The sequence below is a fragment of the Gymnogyps californianus genome, chromosome 2 (genome assembly GCF_018139145.2).
Source record: "Gymnogyps californianus isolate 813 chromosome 2, ASM1813914v2, whole genome shotgun sequence".
NCBI classification, from domain to species: Eukaryota; Metazoa; Chordata; class Aves; order Accipitriformes; family Cathartidae; genus Gymnogyps; species Gymnogyps californianus.
In genome coordinates this window covers 42,553,530-42,578,815 of record NC_059472.1, presented here as the reverse complement: position 1 = coordinate 42,578,815, position 25,286 = coordinate 42,553,530, and the positions used below count along the sequence as shown (strand labels likewise).

Genomic DNA, 25,286 nt, shown 5'->3' with positions numbered 1-25,286 from the left:
ATAGTCATGATCTCAGGCATAAAACTCACTCAGGATTAAGTCAATTGTAAGCCTATTCCCAGTCTTAACATCCATATCATTGACCTTCCTACAATACTCTGCAGATTTTCCATCCTAGCATTTTAAGCTGTAAATTTTCATCCAAATAAGCAGCTGTCTCCTTTCCTGACATACACACAGCTCTCCCTCTCTGGTGTTGTCTGCAGCCAGTTGGTGTCCACAGGATGTCAGAGCACATCACGGCTGAGGAGGGTTAACCTTTCAAAACTGTTTACCTCCATGTGTGACCAGTTTTTGCAGCACTGCAGTATTCTGGCACAACCTCTAAGTATAGCCTTTAGATGTGTTTCTAGGAACACTGACTTATAAGTAAATACAGTTGACAGTCTGCTGATCAAAAGCCTATATTTACCACAGAGAAGCTGACAGGGTGTCATGTCGGCTTTGACAATTAACCTTGAAAATTCCTGAAGTATGTTCGACATCTTTTGAAATTTTTCTGAGTAAAACCAAAATTTTTAAAAAAAGAAGCTTATGGCACAGTGTTCCTTTGGATTGCAGAAGATAATCACAAACTATAAAGGGGCAATAATAATTGCATCTCTGTCAGAATCATGGGTAGGATTTTGGCCATGTCTACTTGGTTTTTTCTATACCCTATGTCTTTGCCAGTAATGTATCTGGTCAGATGGGTGATTGTGCTGTGTTTTTGGCAAAATGACCCTTTGAGGATATGCCAAAATGATACCTACGCTGTACTTTGAATACGCGGTGAATGAGTTCCTCTTTGCATTGGCCTGAATTTCGTGGTAGGTAGTTCTACCTGTCTACACCTACGGCTAGTTAGCGTGCAGCACTTGTGCACTTGATGGCAAATAGAGTAAATTCCTGTGTGACTGTGCTCAGGTCTTCAGTAGTTGGAAAGGGTCCTTACATCCATTCACGCTCACTTTGCAGGGTTTAGTGAAAACCATAGACTGCTGCAAGGAATTAGCAATTTGTCAAAGGACTTTTGCTCTAGAAATATATTGGCCTCTGAATGATGATGTGTTTTCCCTCTTGGAAGGTTGTTTTAATGGTGCTTTTACCTTATCTTGGATCTTTCATTGATTTCTATTGTTTTTTAAGTAGGAGCTTCAGTACAGAGGAAAAGCAAGTTCATGGGTGCATGACTGACCAAGGGCAGAAAAGGATATACAAGTATCTTAGCTATATACAGCCTCTTTGTCTGTCCCTGGAAACAGCAGAGCAAGGTTAAAAGTTGGCAGAAGAAAACTACCACTGAAAACATAGTTCAAGTCTTGGGGAAAGTGTAATTTTCCCAGACAGGCAGCGAATATGTCCTCAGCAAGGGACCAGGTCAATGTGCCCTCAGGTTACATTTCCAAAACTATAACTGAATTGGAACCGGCATTAAGGATTCAACGTAAAGGTTTATTTTGAGCTGTAGTAGGGGTCTTATAGCAAACAATGTCGATGTGTCCCAGTTTCGGCTGGAATAGAGTTCATTCTCTTCTGAGTAGCTGGTACAGTGCTGCGTTTTGGATTTAGTGTGAGAATAATGTTGATAACACACTGATGTTTTAGTTGTTGCTAAGTAGCGCTTATCTTAAGCCAAGGACTTTTCAGTTTCCCATGCTCTGCCAGCAAGCAGGTGTGCAAGCTGGGAGGGAGCAGAGCCGGGGCAGCTGACCTGAACTAGCCAAAGGGGTATTCCATACCATGGAACATCATGCCCAGTATATAAATGGGGGGAGTTGGCCGGGAGGCGCAGATTGCTGCTTGGGCATCCGTCAGCGGGTGGTGAGCAATTGCACTGTGCATCAGTGGTTTGGTTTTTTGTTTCCTTTTTTTCCGCTCTTCTTTTTTTTGTTATATTCCTTTTCATTACTATTATTATCATCATATTTCATTATTATTATTGTTAGTATTATATTTTACTTTAGTTATTAAACTGTTCTTATCTCAACCCACGAGTTTTACCTTCTTTCCCGATTCTCCTCCCCATCCCACCGGGAGCGGGGGCAGGGAGTGAGGGAGCGGCTGTGTGGTGCTTAGCTCTTGACTAGGCTTAAACCACGACACACGGTTATTTTTAAATGTGGAGATCTTGGCCCATAGGATTTCATCTGAAGTGCTTTAATGTCCAATTCCCACTGACAACAGGGGGTTTAAGTACCTAAATACTGCTGAAGATCCAAGTTTAAGTTACTTTTGAAACTGGAACTAGGACTTTTCATAAATTTCAACTAAAATCTTTCTTATGATGGATTTAACATGACTCAAATCCTACTGTGTTACATGTTGCCTTTGCACCTTGTTGTACCATGGGTCACCATTCAGCAAACAAAAGTTAAAAGTTTTACCCCTAAGGTGAAATGTTGGCAAGTACAGCCAGCACAAAAAAGAGAATTGTATTAAGAAACAGCTCTTTACGTTCCTTTGCAGTGTGACTGTGCCTGTACTGAAAGCAGTTCTGGAGAGCCTTATTTTTCCTCATAGAAAGAATCACAGGTGTTTTCTAGTTGCTTACAACGCCTTAAACCTTTGCTCCGCTTTCTTTCCTCCCTCCGTCACCCTCTTCTCTCTCAAACATTTAGCTTAGGTGGTTTTCTGGGGTTTTGATGCTTCGTAACTGAGGGAAGAGCCTTGCATTGCTTGGCAGGCTGACCTATTTCACAAACACAGGCAATTCTTCCACCACAGAGCAGCCCTTAATTCGCAGCCAGGGACTGCAGGAGAGCTTTCCAGTGTGCGATGATCCCTTGATGCTCTGGAAGGTGAGTAGCTGTTCCCTCCCACGCAAAGAGCATGGCCCTGGGAAAGGCGACATGGCTACGCTCCTCCAAAGCTCATCAGCCGAATCAATAGTCCTTTAAAACTGTCAGTGGCAAAGGCAAATGACAGCCACCTTCAAGCTGCTTTAATTTATACCAGGTTAACGTATTGGCAAACTCTCGTTCCACCCTCAGCTGCTTTGAGGGCTGAAGACCTACATTTCCTATGACAAATATGTGTGATTATTTAAGCATTTGTTGTCAAAAGTGCAAAGGGTGCTTTGATTCAGTTCATCCCAGGAAACCAAAAATGAGCAAACTAATTATATTAACAATTTATTTAATTCATTGGCATTTTATCCAAGGTATGCGGTGTTTGCCTTTTGGAATGTAAAGGCATCCTGTGCTGTGCCATGGATACCTGCTGCATGCAGCCCACCTGGATTGGCATCCCATTTTTCCTCAGTTCTGTTATCATGCATGCCTTATAAAGTCATTTATTATACAAATTGGCTACTTCAATTCCTTTTTCTGGATGGTGTTTGCATTTTTACAATGCAGTGTGGGGTGTTCACTTATTAGTCAGTTTTCTTTAGCTGTCACTCAAAATGACTGCACGACTTGATTCCCTGCTGGTTAAAAAAATTTAACAGAGAAGCTGCCAGTCAAGTTTACCAAACAGTCCAACAATAGAGAAACTGCAAGCCCAGAATATTCTCTAGTTTCTGTAATTATACACTGTGCAGAGTAATAATGTATGATAGCCTGGCATTCATTACGTGAGCTTAAGTGCTCACATTATAGATTTCTATTTTGAGGACATTATTACCATGCAGTAATAATTCTGTTCAGGTTGGTGATACCTAGTATACATTAGCTTTTATAGAGTTAGGGAAATTTGTTAATATTCTACTTACAAATATGCCAATAAAATTGCTGCTTCATTTCTGTTCTAAAAATGCAAAAGAATTTTTTAAAGACAAGTAGCAAATCTTTGCCTCCATTCATCTTGAATATTTCAGAAAATATGGATTTAAGCCGATATCCCTATTTAGCCAGTACTGCTATTAAACTGCTATTTAAACAGCAGAGTATATACCCTATGGCAACAAGTACAGAAGTACCAGATGTGACTGTGCTGGAATGTGCTATTGGCCAGAAATAATAAATTCAAGTCACAGTGTTTGATTGAATAATTGTACTAAGTATATCAGAGAAGACATTTTCAAAAGGCCCATAAGGATTTAGTGAACCAAATTCCGCTAATGATCCATAGAATTTAAGCTCATAAATACCCGGTCCTCAAGTCTCTTTCAGATGAGGAAAACTATTGAAATTTTACTCTTCTGTAAAACTAATCTAAGAATAATTAGTTCATCTAACAGTTACTGCCAGTGAATTAGCATGAAACCCATTAGAAGTTTGTTTGCACAAATGTGAAGTCTTGAACAAATCTATCACCACTGTGATAATCTTGTGAATGGCATCTACGGTTGGATAAGCTCCAAGAAAATTTCTCTCATACGCACCCAAAGGCAGGCATTCTCAGCATGCTTGAAAGATAGTGGTTAAACACTGTCTTGGGTGAGCACAGGCACAGAACTTCACTTACAGTTGTAAGAAGATAAACTAAGCACTTCTTGATCTAGGATGTAGAAAGCTGGTAAGTTGATAAGATAGTTTTATTTATATAGCTCTTGAGAAAAGCTAATTGTGATCATTCTGAATTGTAATTGTTCTAGCCATGTGCTTGTGAGAATGAAATCCCTGTCACTGCCCAGTACTGCTGGAGGCTAATTTGAAAACATTTTCTCCTTGTTGCTTTGACCTATTTTCAAAGCCCAGTTGCTTTTGATAGATTGAGTGGGACTCAACTGGCTTCCCAAATATACAAGTTGTTTATCTTTTTGGTAACCTGATCGCTCAGGAAACAGGTTTCCAAAGATCCAACTCTATGCTGATAAGGTAGCTTCTGCAGCATGGGCACAGATTGTAATGCTGGCTCTTGGACAATGGTGCTCAAGCCCACTGATAAGCACAGTACCAACGCAGACAGCTAATTTGTTGTTTGAAAGTTTGGCCAAGGATTCTGCTGCAAAGTGGTACTGAGGTGCCACTGAAGGCATGTTCTTTGTGGCTAGGGTAATACACTCTGCTTTAAAACTCCTGGGTTCCTCCTCTTGAAAAGGCTTTGTACATTGGTATGCCAAGCAAATCATTCAGTTCCATCAGGAAAATGGATGTCATACTGACATTCTTCATGAGCTATTTTAAGAATAATGTAATGACTATAGAGAATACTAAAATATTTTGAGAAAAGGTGTTAGATCTGCAAAGCATTGTTAAAAGGTCCCATTCACAGGAATACGCACATTCTGGGAGCTAATATGTTGCTCAGCTTGAAGAGCTTAGAGGAATACAATGGAGCTATAAGGGGAAATTTTGTCACCTTTTCAGCACGGATAAAGGAGAGGGAATCTTATACTGGGGACAGAAATAATGTATTTTACTAACTGAATATTGGCAGACACGTCTTTTGCACGAACATCACTCACATTTCCTATAAGCCTCTGAGATGCAGTTTATGAACTCTTGCAATTGCACTGAGAATAGGAAGTATTGAGATCATGCCTATAACTTTATCTATTTTAATGTTAAATTATGAATTTATGGATCTAGATATTCTGTGAACAGCATAAATTATTTTAATGCAGACAGAAATGCAATGTGACAGCAAATAATTACAAGTATATTCCTGCATTCTACGGAACTTTACCTTGATTACTTGACTATTGTATTCAGGTTTTTCTCACCTCATTATGAGAAAGAGAGGTAATAAAAATAAACAGAGGCACAGGGCAGGAGTTATTCTGATGACATAATTCAGCAAGTAGGAGCACTAGTCAGAACAGAAGAAAGTGAATTGAAATGCCCTAGATAATGAGAGCTGCTTTGGAAAAAGTAAGAAGCAGTGAATACCTTTGCTCACTTGATAGTTACTCACACAAGCAGACCTTTGTCCTCAGTATGACATCTCATATTAAAATATGAAGCAGTTAATAAAACTAACACTTTCTTTAAAATTAACAAGAATATTAGTTTCCTATGGAATTCATTGCTGTAGAAGGATCCTTTTTAAAAAACAAAACAAAACAAAACACCACAGTTGTTTAACAGGATTTTGAAAGAACTGGCTGTTTAAGGAAAGCAGAAGTACTGACTTGGGGGGAAGGCCTGAAGAACAACAAATAGGTACAACCTGTCCGTGACTACATACAGGCTGGAAACCAGAGCAGTGAGTTGCTGGGGCAGCCTGCTGCCAAGAGAAGAGAGCATGAGATGGTAGCTCTCTAGGTTTTATGGTGGACCACGACACATACCTGAACCAGACAGCTATGGTCTCAACGCCCCAGTCATCAAGGGGTTGTATCTAAAAGCAGAGGCCTGGGCACCTTGTCCCAGTGCTGGGATGGCCATGGGGTCTGTGGAGACATCAGTTGAGATGGGCATAGGAAGGGAGGAGGCAAGGCTGGGGGTTTGGAGCACCTGTACAGAAAACAAATATAGGAGCTGGGAAACGTGTGGAAAAGCAAGAAATATGAGGAGCATTGGGGAAAGAGTAGTTTGAAAACCTTGCAGATGAGGTGACAAGAGGAAAGGGAGGTGTCTCAGGGAACATTTGGGAGGCAGGTGATGCTGAAGACTTTTAGGGGCAGAAACACTGGAAGGAAAAGATGCAGAATCAAAATGGATGACATGTTTAAGCTATCGCTTATGGCAGTTATTTTGCGAGAGGAGAAGGAAGCGCTCAGTATCTGAGAAAGCATAAATTGACTCACGCTCTTGCACCTTGATAGACCTTACTTTTCAAAAACAGAATAAGGAAAATCTCTAAATAAGTTTGTACTCACATATTTCCTAATCCTAAACAAAACAAAGTCTCTGTGTCTCCTGCCTCCCAAATCAGGTTAAGATTGAAAGAAAATAATAATATTAATAATTTAAGTATATGTCCTGGTTTCGGCTAGGACAGAGTTAATTTTCTCCTAGTAGCTGGTATAGTGCTGTGTTTTGGATTTAGTAGGAAAATAATGTTGATAACACGCTGATGTTCTTAGTTGTTGCTAAGTAGTGTTTATACTAAGTCAAGGATTTTTCAGCTTCTCATGCCCAGCCAGCAAGAAGGCTGGAGGGGCACAAGAAGCTGGGAGGGGACACAGCCAGGACAGCTGACCCAAAGTGGCCAAAGAGCTATTCCATACCATATGACATCATGCCCAGTGTATAAACTGGGGGAGTTGGCTGGGAGGGGCGGATCGTGGCTTGGGAACTAACTGTGCATCAGTTGGCGAGTGGTGAGCAATTGCATTGTGCATCACTTGCTTTGTATGGTCTAATTCTTTTAGTATTACTACTGTCATATTATTATCATCATTATCATTATTTTTCATTCCTTTCTGTCCTATTAAACTGTCTTTATCTCAACTCATGAGGTTTTTTTCCTGATTCTCTCCCCCATCCCAGGGGTGGGGAGGGAGTGAGCGAGCGGCTGCGTGGTGCTTAGCTGCCGGCTGGGGTTAAACCACGACAGTATACTAGGTTATTGCAAGAGTGTTGTATTTATTCCTAAGCTAGTATCAATGTCTGTAATATGTTGTTCCAAAACAGTCAGTAATAGTAACAGAAAAATGTTAAATTCATTAGGGTATAACCAGGCTATAAAGTGCTTAGAGTACAAATTAAATACTAATATCTCAAAATATAGCTTATTTTGGTATCCTAATATTAAAACTTGTAGAGACAATCTACATGCATACTGAATGAATTTCTGAGTAATGTGAAGTATTTTTTTCCCACCAGTGCCTGAGTGGTTGGGGAAACTTATTTTGCATTTGCTCTAATAAGAACTGCAATTATAAAAAAAGCTTTTGCCTATTTACTTCATCTCTCTGTGGAAGATCATTTACTCAAATAGATCATGACACTTTTTTTTGCTATAACTGGGAATGTGAACTCTTTGAAGCATATTTCCATATTACCTTTCAAATCTTGAAATGTGATGTTTCTTTGTCATGGTATTGGTTTTGATTCTTTGTTTGGCAGCGTATTTGTGCCATGGCTCAGAGGGCTTTCTATGAACCTTGTTTTCTAAGGAATAGCTATGTTTTTAATTGACTGAGAGGGACGAGTTACCTAAACGTAGTAGTAGCAGAGATAAGCTTTTTTTCTGCAGGCTGAATGAAGAGTCATTCACTTTGCACATCCAAACAACTACCAGAGTTGAAGGGAAATAGCATATCCTCAGCCTGCCCCTAATCATGGGCACGTGCTCTATCCTGTTTCCTCTCCAAATCAGGATGATTAAGGTGGACCAGAGTGGAGGCATTTTGTTAGTCTAGTGTATTCACCAATAGGTTTAGAGCTACTGCTTCTGGGCTTTTATCAGTTGTTGCTACTGCTGCTGTTGTTGAGAAAAGACTGGATTTTTGTATCAAATTGTTTAGTTAGGTTACTAGTGTAGATTGAGTGCTTTATTATTGTTATTCTGTCTGTAAAAATGTGCCAGTGATGGGAATTGGTAACTTCTTGATCATCTTCAGTGTCAGAAAAAATGCCTTCCTAGTCTGCTGTCACACCATATCAACAAGCGAATAAATCAAATAAATATCAGGTATGCAGCTGACTGCCACTTCCCCCTTTGTGTCTGCAAAGAACCTGATTTGAAGTCACACTGGTGTAAAACTAATACCCATTTATTTGCTCTTTGAGGTAGACGCTCAGTAATCTCTAAAACATAATCTGAGTCTGTGAGTTCCAGTTACGGGGCCCTCTTTGTGTTCTATTTCCAGCCTGAACTATACTGTCTCCAGCTTGGAGGACCCTGCTGTAGATGTCTATAGACACTGAAACATTCATTTTTAACAAAATATTGGAGAAGCAGGTGAATTTCAGAAAAGCAGAGTGCCTATTAACATAATTTCATAGGTTCTTCAAGCAGCAAAAATAATGAAGCCTCATTTCCTACTGGCTTCTTTCTATCCCTGCTGTAGGAACAAATACATAATGTCCTCATAGCCTTCTCACACAGTGTCTCCTGCTCCTACCCTGCCCTTAACCATTGCCCTCAAAATATGTCCAGTTTTTCCTCAGATCCCCTGGATTGCCACACTGTACTGTTCACTCCCTGCCTTGTTCCCGGTTCTCTCTCATGACTTTTGGTTTGGATGGGTGAGAGGCAATATCTGCTGGGGTTAGCTCAAAGTTATATCTGTGTGGATTTGCCAGCTGCCAGGAACATATTTATTCACTTACTAATTGGTTCCTGGCTTTTGGAGTAAATATGCCTGAAGGCATAAAAATGCCTGAAGTCTGCTTTCCTTTCAGTGGGAACACTTCTTTGGGCCCTTCTCTAGCTGCTGTTTTCCCTGAACTTCACAGAACTTAGTGTCTTTGAGATTTCTGTGTCAAATTCTGTCAAAATCAGTTGGTCATTCTTAAAAATTACCATGGAGCAGACTGATGTGCAGATGCATAAAGAAACAAATCTAAAAATTATAAAAGAAAAGGTGCACAGAGCTAAAAATAAGTATAGATTAGCCTGACATTAATTCAGTATAAAATAGTAGAAGAGGTCAACTGTGTACTCAGCTAACAAAGAATTAGAAGCTAGATAGTAGAATTCTGCAAACCTTTTTTTACTGAACATCAGGTCTTGTTACCCGGACCTGTTATCTTTCATTGACAAGCTTACAAGTTAGAATGATGACAGCTACCATAATGAATAATGTATTAATATTTTTTTTTAAGTTCACGGGACTTAAAATCATATGAGATCTTGAAGTAGGAGTGAGTAGGGCTCACATTAAGTGAATTAAAATCTGTCTTCTAGATGGATATGAAAATTAGGAAAGAATGAGTGAGGAAATGATTAGCAGCACCTACCAAACACTTGTCCTTGCTCTCATCTTGTTTGATAGCGTTATGAATGATGACACATCATATTTGCTGGCTGCGTTTCCAGTGAATGGTTAAGTTTTCCCAGGCTTTGCACAGAGATATGAAGGTAGTTAATAGTGCATAGGACAGGTTACCATCACAGGTTGATCTGAATCATTCGGTCAAAATTATCACATCCAACTAATTATGTTTTAATACAGAAAAGTGTTTTTGGGAATCAGAAACACAGACTACACCTATAGGATGGGAAAATCTCTGTCTTAAAAAACAGTAATTCAGAAGATGTCACAGCAGTCAGCAGAGAGAAGAGCTTTTTTGTGATATCTCAGTGTCAAGTTGTGGCTTCAAGCCTTATTTTGATCCATGGGTGCAGAAGGAAGATACGCAATCGATACATACCACTGTGAACACCACCAATAAGACTACTGTTAAAAGCCTGTGCCCTGTTCTGTGACTCACACGTCCTGGAGGATGGAGCTACTGAAGGAAATTCAAAGGAGGGGAACAAAATGGTCCCAGAGGCCACTGATCAACAATTTGGATGTAAGACTTTAAGGGACTGATCAGCCCAGAATATTGGGAAGAGGCTGAAGAAGTAATTCAATCATCCTCTATGGGTACTTGTATATGAAAAAAATGTTCGATAGCAGGAGCCAGCGAAGCTTTTTCAATCTTCTAGACAAGCACCAGAAACTGAAATTAATTTAATCTTGCAATGAGGTGCAAATTTTTGGCACAAGCCACATATAAATATTGAAAAAGCTTTTCAGAGGAAATGTTGAGTCATTATTTTTCTTGGAGTCTTCAAATTGTGCCAGTTTATCTGTCTGTTCGTAGTATATAAATCTAAATATAGTGTACATATAAAGTGTAGACAGATACATAATATTTACCTGTGTATATCATATGGACATATTCTAGATGTATCAGAGATAGGTAGACACATAGTTGTAGAGCTTCCTTACTGCTAACAAATGGCTTTATAACTAATATTGCAGACAAAGATATAAACAAGAGATCTAAAATAATCCTAAGATGGGCATGAGGTAGAACCAGAATTAATCTCCAGACTTCCCAGAATACGCTGAATATTCTTTAAATCAGTTAGTTAGACTTCACTTCAATTTACATTATCTGCACAGTAGGTGAGAATATGGATTTTCTTTTGGGAGGGGGGAGAGAAGGTTAGTGATTGCTTTTCCACTAACAGAAAAATAAGTCTATTTAATGAATTATTGTGAAAATGTATTTGAAGTTCTTCAAAGCGAAAGAAACATAACAAAGAGTGAGAACTGTAATATTTCAGTTTGATCCAGAGGAAACTTAAATAGCATCATGCACTAGACAAAGCTAACAGCGCCAGTTTTCCCTTTGCTAAGAGGGATTGCACAAATGCTAAATCGATTTCCTTTTCAGAGTGATACTAATTGCCTTTTGTCCCTGAGCACCATATCAGGCATTATCCTCAGCATCTCTTCAGAGCTGAAAAGCTTAGAGAAGCTTAAAAGGCAAACACAGAAAAATGCTATATATATAAAATATTTCTTAGACAAATTGTGTCAAATAAGGTACTAACTTCAGACTGACTTTAATGTGCAAGAGGGAGAAATATCAGTTGCTTAATGAGGCTGAAATTTATCCCCTTTCAGAAAGCCAATACAAGCCTATGAACCACTGAAAGCCAATCCTAAACTTATGGCTTAAGGAGATTTAAGAGGAGTAATGGCCCCATGCTATCTTTCTGCATGGAGTCAGTGTTTCGTTGCCGGTGGCCTGGTCCCATTCTATTGATTTGTAATAAGACTTAGTCTAAGGTATTTGGGATATTTTTCATGCCAAAGCATGTCTTGGCTTCTAGTCTTCTCTGTGTTGGATGCTGGCCACTGCTGGTGCAGTATCTAAAAAAAAATAAATCTCTGGTGTATTTGAAATATTGATTCAGCCCTTCCTCTTCCAAATCCTCAACAGACTTTTCTAGAGCCAGTGCGATACTGCTATGTGTATTTTATGATATTCAGTATCTCTTGAAAAAAATACTTAGAAGAGATAGTTTGGATCCGCCAGATACTATTTCTGATATGTTCCACCATATTGCAGCCAGTATGGTCATTTCAAGCTGTTTTGCTTGTAGGATGCTGATGGAAAACACATCAGAAAGCTTGATTAATAGTAAGAACATATATCTTTCACCAGCTCATTTCAGGCTTAGGAAAATTGTCTTCAGAGGTTTAAAATTTGTTTTAAAGTTGCTTTGTCCATGCTGTTGACATTTCTATGGATATTCATTTAGCCACACAGATGATTAAGAGCCTTAGAGCTATCAGGAATAATGTTTTAAGCCCTCATTCTGAGGGCTATATATGATGGGACTTTCAAAGTCCACGTCTCCTTCTCTTCCAGCATTTAGTCTTTATGTAACTGGACACACGAATGTTCTATTAATTTAAAAACAACTACTTGGAAATACTACTAACCATCAAGTCTTCTTTGTAGATTATACCCTGATCTCTATAGTATCATTGCATATTGAGAAGCGAAGGAGATATCCTCCCCCCCAAAGAAAGAAAGAAAGAAAGAAGGAAAGAAAGAGAAAGAAAAACAGGTCTCTAAGGATGCCCTGACATTATGCTATTTCAAAGGTACTGAGGACTTCTAAGTGAAAAACTGATGTCCTGGAAACCTTTACTTTTAAAATTCTGAAGGTCCATGAAATGTTAAGCTGTGTTTGAACTCTACAGAACTTCAGCCAAATCAGTGGCTGAAAACCAAAGGTAGATAAAGTCAGACTGGAAAAAAAATGTGCATTTTTAAAGTGAAGGTAAATATCCCTTGGAAGGATGTTTCCTCCCTTGTTCGAAACTTTTGAATTCTTATGTGCCTGTTTTAACACAAGTATGGAATTCACTCAGTGTTCATGAGGCAAAGCTCTGTGGCTTGTGTTGTGCAGTGACTGTTACTGTGCTATCTCACTTTAAATATATATCTGTATCTATGAAACACATTACTGAAGGATCAAATTTTGTGCATGTTTCACTATAAAAAATAAAGTAGTAAATTTGTTGTGACTATGTTAAACTAAAACAAACAAATGTTGATACATACTTCCTTTTTCTAGAACTTATACTTTTCTCTACAGGCATAGAAAAACTGTTATTGTAGTAACTTTCCAATCCTCCTGGGTGTTAGGTGCATTCTGCTCCCACATCCTCTAATTAAATCTCAGGAAATTATATGGCAGCTTTGATATTCTCAGACATCCATTCTTTGAGGCGGCCAGTGCCTTGTAGGGTATTGGCAGGTGGCAGGACACCCTTCAGAGGAAGGAGGGTTTTCAGAAGTTTGAGGTACGTGTCCATGTATCTCTGTGCAAGGAAAAAATCTTTTTCTTCAGCAGTCCTGGAAGAAACAGGTACAGCCTGGCCTCTGAAGCCTGAATGTCACTTTTTAATGACCATATGTACAGTTTGTGCATGCAAAGAATATATTGCCAATAGATGATTAGATGTGATGGGTTGACCTTGGACTGCAGTCAGATGCCCACCCAGCTGCTCACTTACTCCCCTTCCTCAACAGGGCAAGGGGAGAAAAGAGGATGAAAAACATTGTGGGTTGGGGTAAAGACAGGGAGATCCCTTACCAGTCACCATCACAGGCAAAATAGACTCAACTTGTGGAAAATTCATTTAATTTATTGCCAGTTAAAATAGATGTGGATAATGAGAAACAAAGACAAATTAAAACAATACCTTCCCCCTGCATCCTCTTTTTACCAGCCTCAACTTCACTCCTTCATTCCTGACCCTTCTACCTCCTCCTGCCGTGTGGGGCAGGGTGATGGGGAATGGGGGGTTGCAGTCAGTCCATAACAGTTTGTCTCTCCTGCTCCTTCCTCCTCACACTTTTCCTCTGCTCCATTATGGGGTCCCTCCCTCGGGATACAGTTCCTTCGAGATAAACCTGCTCCAGTGTGGGCTCTCCACGGGCCGCACTTTCCTTCAAGAAATATCCATGGTCTGGAGCGTGGATATGTGCTCCACTGTGGTCCTTCACAGGCTGCATGGAAATATGTGCTCCACCATGGTCCTCTCCCACAGGCGCCTGGAACGCCGCCTATTCCTCCTTCTTCTCTCACCCTGGTGCTTAAACTGCTGTTCTCCCTTTCTTCTTTCCCCCCCTGTCTGCCTATCGGGCGTTTTTGCCCTTTCTTAAATATGTTTTCCCAGAGGCACCACCAACTTGGCTGATGGGCTCAGCTGTGTCCTGCAGTGGCTCAGTTTGGAGCTGGCTGGAACTGGATGGAACTGGCTGGAACCGGCTGGAACTGGCTGGAACCAGCTGTGTCCAGCACGGGGCAGCCCCTGGCCTCTCCTCATGAAAGCCGCCCTGCATGTCGCCCTGCCCACTGCCAGCACCTCGGCACCGACACTCCGTACATTAGAAAACAGTTTTGTGCAGAATTGATTAGGAAACCAATACTGTTTCTAGCACCACCATGTTTTCACTTCAGCGGATTTATTTCCAAATCGTGTACCGTTTTAGTTCTGACTTTTGTATTGTTGCTTTGAGAGTTGTTATTCTGAAGTTTTACTTTCGTGCCATCTTTGGATGTATGGGTTCAGTCAACACCCGCAGCGGCCCCGAGCCATCCACCAGGGTCTGGCAGGCCACTGCCCTGTGAACTGGGAACGATGGCCTACAGACCTTGGGACGGGTGACCACCGTGACTTTGCAAAAGAAACAAATGCTAATACTAATTTTCTCCCTACTCGTGCTCGTACACTGTTGTAGACTAAGTGCAATGTCTTTTTTAAAAAAATGCTTGAATATTCCTAAAGAAAAAATATATTTTGTTTTCATAAAAGACTGAAATCGTCTAAATGGCATTTAGTGTGTACATCTTTTGGGTTTTTTTTCACTTGATGAATATTTTTCCAAAGTGTTTCCAGTAAAAGAATTCTAGTTCATCTTGTTAGCAGCAATGGAATGAAAATCTGTGTGGCTGGTTCCTCCGAATCAGTGGAATATACCAGGAGAAACTTTGTCCAGAAGTTGCATAAGCAAAAGCCTATAAAAGCTCAACAGAAAAATAAAGGTAAAATTACAGAAATGTGGATCAACAGAAAGACGTTTCCTCAAAACTTATGTTTTAATAAGATTTTTTATATGTCTAGTAGACTACATCTTTTTCTCTTTCTCCTGTTGGGTAGCAGGGAGAAGTGCTACTGCTTCTGCTGTGGACTTTATGGAAGGTGTCCATATGTGCCGTGCATTGGACCGAGCAGTGCAGGTGGAGCCTTCTCCCATAGATGGTGCCCTATCTTTAGCTTAGCATTATGTTTTCATGATGTTGTTTCTCCTCAAGAGCTAACGGCAGGGGGTTTGTTCTGCTTGAGGTTGCAGTCTCCAGATAATCCCTTGATTTCTATAAGCTACTTGCAGCAACCTCAAGACGTCACAAGCACTTGTTGCCTAAGAAGAAATGTACAAATCATGGAAATGAGCCTGGAGTCAGTGGGTATGTTTATGCTGCACATACTTCACTGGAATATAAAGATACCAAATTACCTAACAGACAAGGAGTCTAGCTGTGAAAGTACAGAAGTCTAAGTTTAGCTTCCCAACAGGCGAAATGATCTCATGCTGTCTTGCCAAGCCTGGCAGCATACAGACTGCATGACATACATGAGTACCTGGCAGTTGTCACTGCCTGTGAAGGACTGGACTTGATCAGTGGCTAATAAGGACTCCTGAATTGTAAGTTATAAATGTAAGACGCCTTTAGTACAACAAGAAACTAACAAATATTAGGAAAATGTACTTGTGAGGGAGGAGAAGAGGTCACCCAGGATGCTCAGTCAGCTAGTAACTGGCCTTAGCTAGCATATTCTGGCAGTGTGACTTCAGTTCAAGTATCTTTAAAAGTCAATTACTTCTACAGATTGATGAGAAGGTAACAGAGCTTTTCGTTGTTGTGCCCCAAAACCCTTTCACCATTAGCTGTCTGTGAAGAGAGAGAGGCCTGAATTACTGACTGTGGTCTCTTGAAAGACAGCAGAGGTCCAACTTCCATGGTTCTTGTGGTCCCTGCATGCTAAGTTGACTTTCCTTATCTGTAGTAGATTTTATTCATAGTTTCCAAAAGAACTCCTGAAATACTAACAACAAAATTTGGGTAAAAGACTTAGTTTGGAATTAGGAGAGAGGCAAAAGGAAACTGTTCTTGATGTTAGCTTGAAATAAAATTATGACCATCATTCAGCTGTAGATCTGTTTAAAGCTATGACCAGGATTGCTGCTCAGCAGAAGCATCTCAACAGTACGTCTAACAGTTAGATTTGCAAAGGTGGATATGCCCTTGAGTGCAGCAAGAGGTAAATCACTAGGCAGGTGTCTGGTACAGACCCGAAGCCAATAAGCCAACCTTTTGTCAGTTGACTTTGGTCCTCTACACAGAGTCCAAACCACCGCTGGAAAAAATTTAGGAGTAGGTAAAATGAGTAAGGTTGAAAGTAACATTTAATATCTATAATGTTTCTAGACTTCCAGGGCAATGGTAGGTTGTTGTGGAGAGTGAAATTAAAGAAACAGCTGGAAGTTCTCACCAGAAGTGTCTATAGAAAGCAGCTGAAAGGAATCATGGGAGAAATTATTCCTATATATGCTAGCATGTTCTCTAAGCATTATGTAACACTTAGAAGAAGTAATATCAGGCGTAAATCTGACTTACATTTCAACAAGGAAGAGTTCCTGTCATCCCTTGTGCTGTATTATCCCAGCCCAGTATGCAGTGGGAGAAAGTTAAGCCAAATGTTGGCAGACGAGCTGATGAAACCATCTACATTGCCTTGAATATCGCCAGTTGTCAACGCAGCCTGTGGCAAACACTGGAAATATGAACTACTAGAGACTCATCCTCTGAAACTGTCGCTCCCATGTTTGTGGGTAGTGAACAGTCTAAGCCTAAAACAGTCTAAGTCTAAAACTACAGAAGTGGAATATTTCAGTAAGGTGCCATTTCTCTCTAGGCACAATCAGACCTAGTGGCACCTAAGAAAGAAGAAAAAAGTCCCTTTCTGACCTCAAGCAGCTTGTTTCAATTGCACAGAAAGCGTTTGACTATGATTTAGGACAGCTAATATAAGACAAACTTTGCTGATGTGGGAAAGTAATAGGATTATCTTGGCAACATGCTTATGGAGAATGACCCTGGACAACAAGGCCACAAACCTTGGAGTACAGAAAAATATGTTAAGATCAGCGTACAGCATATTTTAGGGGGTTGGACCTGGCTGCAGACATTAAGTTAGTGGTGCTTCCCTCTTCTGAAAAAAGAAATGTGCCAGCAAAGACTGTGTCAGCAAGGATCCTTGTATATGAAATGTCCCTAACTATGAAACCTGATGACAGACTTAAGGCTGTAAGGACAGATTCCAGTATGAATGAAGCTGTACAGTGCTACAGCTTACCCCAGCATGCTACATCTGCAGTCATCAGGGAAGGAAGTAGCCCAGGTGAGGGCAAGAGTTTATATTGTTATCCCTTTAGATAGTAGGAAAGCATAAAAAAGTAAGCTTCATCTTTAGGTTTCATCTCACAGTATTGGTCAGGGAATAACACCCATGAGCATGAAACACATACTGAGAACCTGGACACACAGACCCTGATATGATTAAAAGCTGCCTCTGAAGTGTGCAAAGCATCCTGTGTACTGAACCACATGTGAAAGCACAGTATGTATACCATGTCATGCATTGCCATACTAGTGTATGGGAATAAAAGAATTAGTGCAGAAACCCATAGACCATTGTCAAGCTGCCCTACAAGGCCTCCACACAAACGTCAAGCTTGTGCCTATACTTGCAGAGCAGCATGGCAAAAGCTGTGTAAATATAGCAAGCCATTTTCTGAAGCTGGAGGGATGCAGTCATGACATACTGTTTCCTACAGGATTAAGGCCTTAAGGGGGACTATGAATGTTAGAGATCCTTGGCTTTGGTTCAGAGAAGCACCTGGAAGCTTGGATACATATAAAGTCACTTCTCCAGCTGGGTAAGAAACTCATAAAAATAGGCTTCTTTAAAAAATATTTCATAGTCCCAGATCCCAGGCAATGTTGTCATGCCCAGATGTCCTGCTGCATTTGGTATTCCTGCTTTTACATTAATTTACTCCTGGAAACGGTGAGATGAGTACAAGTTTAAAAAGGAGGATGAAGCAGAGACAGAAGCCTTAGCAGGAGTTTGATTTCTGAAATCAGGCTGAATGTCAAGGAGCACTTTCTCTGATCAGTTCATTCATTTGTAGGGTTTCCAGCTGACCTGAGATGTTCTGTACTTATTCTATATAGGATTTATGGACGGATGTGGTTAGAAAAAAAGTAGTTTATGGACCTGAAAATGCCTTTACTCTCTCAAGTACAAATCAGGAGTAAGATAAAACTAGTGTGAGAATGAGACCCTTATCTTAAGATTATCTTAAGTTGTGAATTGCCAAGCAGAGATGTAATATGGAAAACCCTTATCTGTTGTGAGCAATTCTATTTGGATTGCTCAAGAACAAAACATTTCAGTCAGATTTCTCACAAATACCATTGAGGAGAACTTGATTGGCTCTCCTGTAGCTATTTGAGCTTGCTCCCCTGAAATAATATTACATTTGTGAATGTATCCATCTCTGTATACATTCTCTTTTCCCTCATATATGTTTGCTTTCACTTGTGAAAGTCATGTTTGTGTTTTTTCTCTTGTCTTTAATAAGCTGTAGCTCATTGCAGTGTATTATGTATTACATTTAAAGTACCAGTACAGATATGCCATGCTTTATAATATGCAAGAACATATATATGGAGAAATGAATCATTTCCAGGGAAAGAAGTTAAAATTATAATTCAATCAAGGCAATTCTGTTCTTTGTTTTCAGACAGGAAGTGCACTATCTTAAGGACACCTGAAACTCATCTGTAATTACAAAGTTGTCATTCCTTTATACAAATAATATAATTAAGTAATGCAAACCGTTAACAGAATAAAAGAGGTTAAATTGTCTTTTTCACTCAAAACAGATTCTAATTAGTTCCTGACAGAAAGTTGTCCTGATACAATGCATTATTGGCTAGTCTCACTATTGAGACTATTGTCAATGGGCTAAGCTGCAAAGGCTGGAAGTGGGTAGGTACACTCCCCATTAATTGCTATGCAGAGTTTTTCAGGTGTCCATTTTAGAAACAAACAAAAGCATCATTTACCTGATGCAATACGTGAAGTGATCTTTTTCCCGTGCAAAGCCTGTATTTCTTTCCTCTTCAGGACAGAACTTTAGAGACCAAATCATATACTGAGGAAAAAATTTGAAGGTTCAACTTTAGAAAAGGAAGAAACAGGAACATGCTTTCATGTTTCCCAAGGCCATTTTACAGAATTCCTGCTTTCCTGGACTTTTAACAGTCTGTAATGGATGAGCATATAGTTTCTTGAGTATATGTACACTGAGAATGTCTAGTTAATCTTAATTTCCAAGATCAAGACCCTAAATACAAGACTCTGATACACAAGACTGTCAAGTACACCAGAAAACTGCTGCAGCACCCGAAGAGACTGCGGAGGCTGCAGCTGAGCAAGTAGGAAAGCTGGTTCTTGTTCTTCATGAACGGTGGCTCCACAGATCACAGTCCAAACTTCTCTGTTCATTTCTGAATGGCAAATAAGCTTTCCTGACTGCGGAAGTTAAACCACCTGCATTGTTACAAATTATTTGTTTTCCGTTACGTCTATAGGACATCCTTTTTTCCTACTGCCATGTTAGTGCCTTTAAAGTTTAGTTTTGATACTAACAGAAATTTATTTTAGTTCTTCTTTTGAAATAGGGATAAAGAGGTTTATACGAACACATACTCAGCAAATGCCTCAATATGTTCTAATTAATGAATTACCCATTCAGTGCTACAATAATTCACTTTATCTCTAACCATTCCCAGTGAATTATTTATATAGTGACTTTTATTAGCAAACTGCCATTTGCATCACTTTCACATTATTGTTCTCATTATTAATTATACTTTTAATCATTCTTTAGTGCTTGGTCTCATCAATAAAGAAAAATGGATGGTGCCCATGAAGCGTTTAGCCTTATCTTAATTCTATATCCCTAACACCATTGCCAATAGCACAAGAGTAGATACATAATAATTTAACTGGCAGTTCTTTCCTTTTGTACATTCCCTTGTCTCCTTTTCTCTCCTGTATGCCAGTATCCCTGAGTTTGTTCTGTAGAAGCAAAGGATATTTCCCTATTAATGACTATTTAAATAACAGAATTACGTTGCTATTGTACTTGCTTCTTTCTGTCCCAGACAATGACTATGAATTAGTTAGCATTAGAACATTGGAAATTCCTGTGAATTTTAGCATTTTATTTGGAATATTCTGTGTGCATTATTGAATGATTTTACAGCTCCTAATGCAAAACTGATGATATCTCTACAAACCTCTGGGGGAGTGTGTGAGGTTGTTAAAGTTAGATTTGCAAAGAAAATATATGGATTTCTCTCTCACATTATTCTTTCCTGTGCTGATAATGCTATTTTTGAGCTCTTGTTCAGAGTGGCTCATTTGTATTGAAAGATTCTCTTATCCTTTATCCTATTCATCTACCTTTCCAAACTTTTCATTTCATAAGGGAAATGAACTGTGGTTTTTCAATACTTAAAACATTCCTACAGGAAAACGAAAGCTTACGTTTTCAGCTGTTAGTGTTGTCTCCAGAGATAATGGTCACTGAAAGGCAGCCCAGAGTGAAAAGCAAATATACATGTCAGAAATGAAAATAACAATTTATACCATGTCTCCTTCCTGTCTTCATTGCTGATAGTTTATTCTCTCCGTGAAGGAGGATTCCAGAAGTAACATTGGTGTTTTGGCATCCAGGCATCTGCGTGGGAAGAAAAATGATGAAGTTCTATTAAAAATTCTCCCTGGAATCCTAAGTTTGTTCTATATTTCTGCTGATTGTTTATTATTATTTTTATTTTTAAAACAAAGGTTTTTTAAATTCATGGATTCATGGGAGCTCGCAACATAATTAGCACCCTGCCAGTGACTGAGGGAGGAACACTGGCAGACACAACCCCTCTTGAAAGCCATGAATCCCTCTGTACTACTTACTGAGCAAAATCTTAGTGTGTTAAGCCAGGTAGATTGCTTAAATAGTTTTTTTTTCCTTCAGAATCAGGTATTATTTCCATAACCTACATTTTTCTGTTTTAAAAAGACTTTTTTTTTCAAAAGTGAATAGCAACATATATTTAGGCTTAAATCTAACACTCTATATTAGTAATATATTCTTGATGGTCTCTGTATACAACATATTTATTGCAATTTTATTTAAATAATAAATACACTTGAAAGGCTGTGTTTTTGCATTTCAATTGAATTCCCATTTCCGTCCAAAGCAGCTTGATACGAGTCATAAGTAAATAAAAATTAATCTTCTAGTAAAGAAGAATTATCATTCATTTCTAACAGAATGCTACATAAGTGTTAAGCATTTGAATAATTATGCTGAACTATATCACTTCTTAAATGGGAATTTAAGGTATTTTTCTGGTAGTGTATGGAAGTAACAGATTAGTTTAAAAATTAGATTCAGTTGCAAAGCCTAATTTTTTTTTTAAGTTTACCTACCAACAACAATCAAACTCACTTGAGGAAAAAAGAGTAATACATGTTCAAAATAAGCATAGAAAGGGTTTTTTTTAATTTTGTTTTATGGTTTTTGTATTTTCAAGTGAATAGGAATTATTTTCACAAAAATAATGTTTGAAAATCTCATGAGAAATGATTTTATATTGAATTCTTTTTGTGAAAAATATTTGACAGGTGTTCCGGAAATATTATAGTTCAGGGCCTTATAAATAGGCAATTCTGTGATATATTGGAGATAGTACGGCTATATGAACATTACGTCATAACTCCCTACTTTAGGAGCATCTACTCAGAATTTTAATTCAATAGAAAATGCCAACATTTCTAAAATTAATTTAATTTCCAACTGGAAGAAAATAAAGTTTTGCCATTTTCTACTTATTAAAATTCTGTTTAAAAGTGGTGGAAATATCAAAATGGGCAACATTTTTTCCCTCAGCAAGAGTAAGGCAGTTAGTTTAAATTTTGACGTAACAAGAGTTACATTAATTTATTTTAAAAATGTAGATTTATGCTCACATTGTTGTTGATTTAGTTTATATGTATATGATGCTGGCATTTTAATTAGAAAGACTTGGTTGCTTTATATTAGGCTTCTTTAATAACTTGTCAAAATCAGAAAATTCATATTCTTTCCTTAAAACAATAATCACAGTAGATCCTGTTAAATCACACAGCTGACAGAGACATCTATTCCCAACTTGCTCAAAGTTGTGAACTGATTAATTTGTTTCAAACATAAAATTGCTAGAGAAGCATTTCAAAGTGTGGTTTGATAGCCACTCTTGTTTGTGTGTATCCAACATTGTAAGGGCAATGAAATCTCAGCAGTAGAGGTCTATTTCTCAATGCTGACTGAGCTAAAGGAGGAGGAAAAGATTTTTATGATGTCAGTGGTGGAGAACACATTTAAAGAGGCAAGGATCTCACCGGTTTCAAGCAAGTGCTGATACACTAATTATGCCTTAACTGCATCTCCTGTTTCCTCCTAGGTCTTACTGCTGCAGCATCTCTTGTATCCCTGGCTTGGGCTTTGGCTTCCTACCAAAAGGCCCTCCGTGACTCCCGTGATGACAAGAAACCCATCAGTTATATGGCTGTTATAATCCAGTTTTGCTGGCATTTCTTCACAATTGCAGCAAGGGTCATTACTTTTGCTCTGTTTGCCTCAGTTTTCCAGCTGTATTTTGGGATCTTCATCGTGCTGCACTGGTGCATCATGACCTTCTGGATCGTCCACTGCGAGACAGAGTTTTGCATCACTAAATGGGAGGAGATAGTTTTCGACATGGTTGTTGGAATAATCTATATCTTCAGCTGGTTCAATGTCAAGGAAGGAAGGACACGCTGTAGGCTTTTCATTTACTATTTTGTGATCCTTTTAGAAAACACCGCCTTGAGTGCTCTCTGGTATCTGTACAAGGCCCCACCAATCTCTGATGCATTTGCCATACCAGCACTGTGTGTAGTGTTCAGCAGCTTTTTAACAGGCATTGTTTTTATGCTAATGTACTATGCCTTCTTTCACCCCAATGGACCAAGGTTTGGGCAGTCGCCAAGCTGTGCTTGTGAGGACCCTGCCGCTGCCTTCACCCTCCCCCCAGAAGTGGCCACAAACACTCTACGGTCCATCTCCAACAACCGGAGTGTCACGAGCGAGCGGGATCAAAAATTCGCGGAGAGGGATGGGTGTGTGCCTGTGTTTCAGGTGAGACCCACCGCACCATCCACACCTTCATCCCGGCCACCAAGGATTGAGGAGTCTGTCATTAAAATCGATCTGTTCAGGAACAGGTACCCAGCGTGGGAGAGACACGTGTTGGACAGGAGCCTGAGGAAGGCGATCTTAGCATTTGAATGTTCCCCTGCTCCTCCACGGCTACAGTATAAAGATGATGCCCTTATCCAGGAGCGCTTGGAATATGAAACCACATTATAAGCAAAACAAAAACACAGCTTGAAGAAGCTCCGACGTCACAGTCCAAATTAAGGGTTGACAGTAGGGCTGTAGGAATAACTAAACTGCATATTACAAGTAGAGCAGCAAGCTGTAGTGTTCTTAGTCTGGCTATCATCATGATTATCATTTGATCCACCCTGTGCAGTCTGTCTGCAGGACACTGATACAGCAGCATCACCTGAAAGCCTCAAAAAAACCCAAACCCTGACCCACACATACAAATCAGTTACTTCAGCTGGGGAAGCTCACCCACAACTCCTTGCTGCTATGAAACTCTGACTGCACAGTACTTACAATCAAACCAATAGGAAGGCTCTGACCAGAGCTTTCAACTTTAGCCAGTAGTGCATTTTATTTTAGAAATGAATGATTGATATTTGCATAATCAACGGCAAAAACAAACAAAAAAAACCTTTTCAAAAATAACAAAACTGTAGCACATAGTGTTGCTGTTATGAAAACTGTTTTCTCGGGAAAAAATAGGAGCATAGTAGTCTTCAACACTCCCATAAATCAACCATTCAGGTTAGAATAGGTTTGCAAAATAGTTCTTAATTAAAAAGATACATCATCACGTTTGTAAGGCTGTCAATGGAAAATAAACTAAATTCTGATTAATTAGGTCATAAACATTAATACTACCAGAACTGTTTGTTTTCTGTGGAATTTCAAAGTCCTTTTAAATGCAATTTAAGTTTTTTATGTTACTTTCAACAGAAATCCTATGCAGCTCACTTCTGGTTTTCAGGAGAAATAAGGAGCTCTAGCACGTATTGATGTAAATTAAATGATAATCATGATTCAGTGTTCAATTTGCAAAAAAAAAAAATATATATGTAAAAGAACAGGGAAGTATAGTTTTCATATTCTAAACTTTTTGGAGGACCCCATTCAGATATTTCGGAAGAAACTACAAGGAGATGAACACACTGAAACTTCTCTGTTTCAGGACCAAGAATGCATGATTCAGTGCGTGAATGTACGCAGGGGTGACAAGAGACTGTGACATGCCATACCCTTCTAGTGCCAAACATTGTATGACTGCAAGGTTGATATTGCCTGAGGGACAGATAACGAGTGGCACGAGCCCTACCAGAACCAGAAGCAGGAAAGACCGATCAAGTTCTCAACATGTAGAGACAGCTCTGATTTTTCCCACCCAAGGTGAAAGTGATGTCTTTTAAAGGCTTTCAGCCACCTCTTAGTAAGTATATTCACCGAAGTATAATATAAGCAAGTTATGTGGAAGACCCTCTTCTGCCTGTTCAAGACTTGTGTCCAGATACGTCTAAAAATTACGTTGAATCTCTTGTAATAGAGTGCTTTTGCTGCAAGCTTTTGGGTTTTAAATACCTCCCTAAATCTAGTCAATGGTATCCTCCTTTATGTTAAAAGTATCCCCGATGGTGCTTTCAGATGCATTAAAGGTGCAAGTCAAAATTTGATAGTATTTTTTTTAAAGCTGGTGCAGAGTGAAAAACTCATGAATTATTTCAATATTTTTGTAAAGTAAAAATATGGTATAAAAAGGTTACTTTTTATAAACCTCAAATCTTTTAATACATTTCATTCTCTTTATAGCTTAGATTTTAAGAATTGATCCATGAATTTTATCAACTGGCTTCTGCAGGTTGATATAAACCTGGTTTTCACACATTATGGATTTGTTTTGCAGTGTAATGCCATATGAAAGCCTACATGGGTACTTTTAGAATACTCTATAAACCACGGATCCTGCTTCAAATGTAAGTGGCTTGTAAAGACACCAAGCGATTCCATAAGAAACGATTTGCTATAATTATTTCCATCCGTTTTAGGAGAGCGAAGCAGAACTGAAGAGTTACTGTTGTAAATGGCATTGTCAGAATGGAGAAGACCTGATGATTGGTATTG

General features: G+C 39.1%; 1 protein-coding gene across 1 annotated transcript in view; it reads left to right on the top strand.

Moving 5' to 3' along the window:
* Nucleotides 1-23,372, top strand: part of XKR4 (XK related 4) — a 230,852-nt gene extending 207,480 nt beyond the window's left edge. Inside the window, exon 3 of the mRNA XM_050892850.1 lies at nt 22,426-23,372. Coding sequence (XP_050748807.1) covers nt 22,426-23,372 — 947 coding nt within the window. The remainder of the gene's footprint in view (nt 1-22,425) is intronic.
* Nucleotides 23,373-25,286: the final 1,914 nt, after the last annotated feature.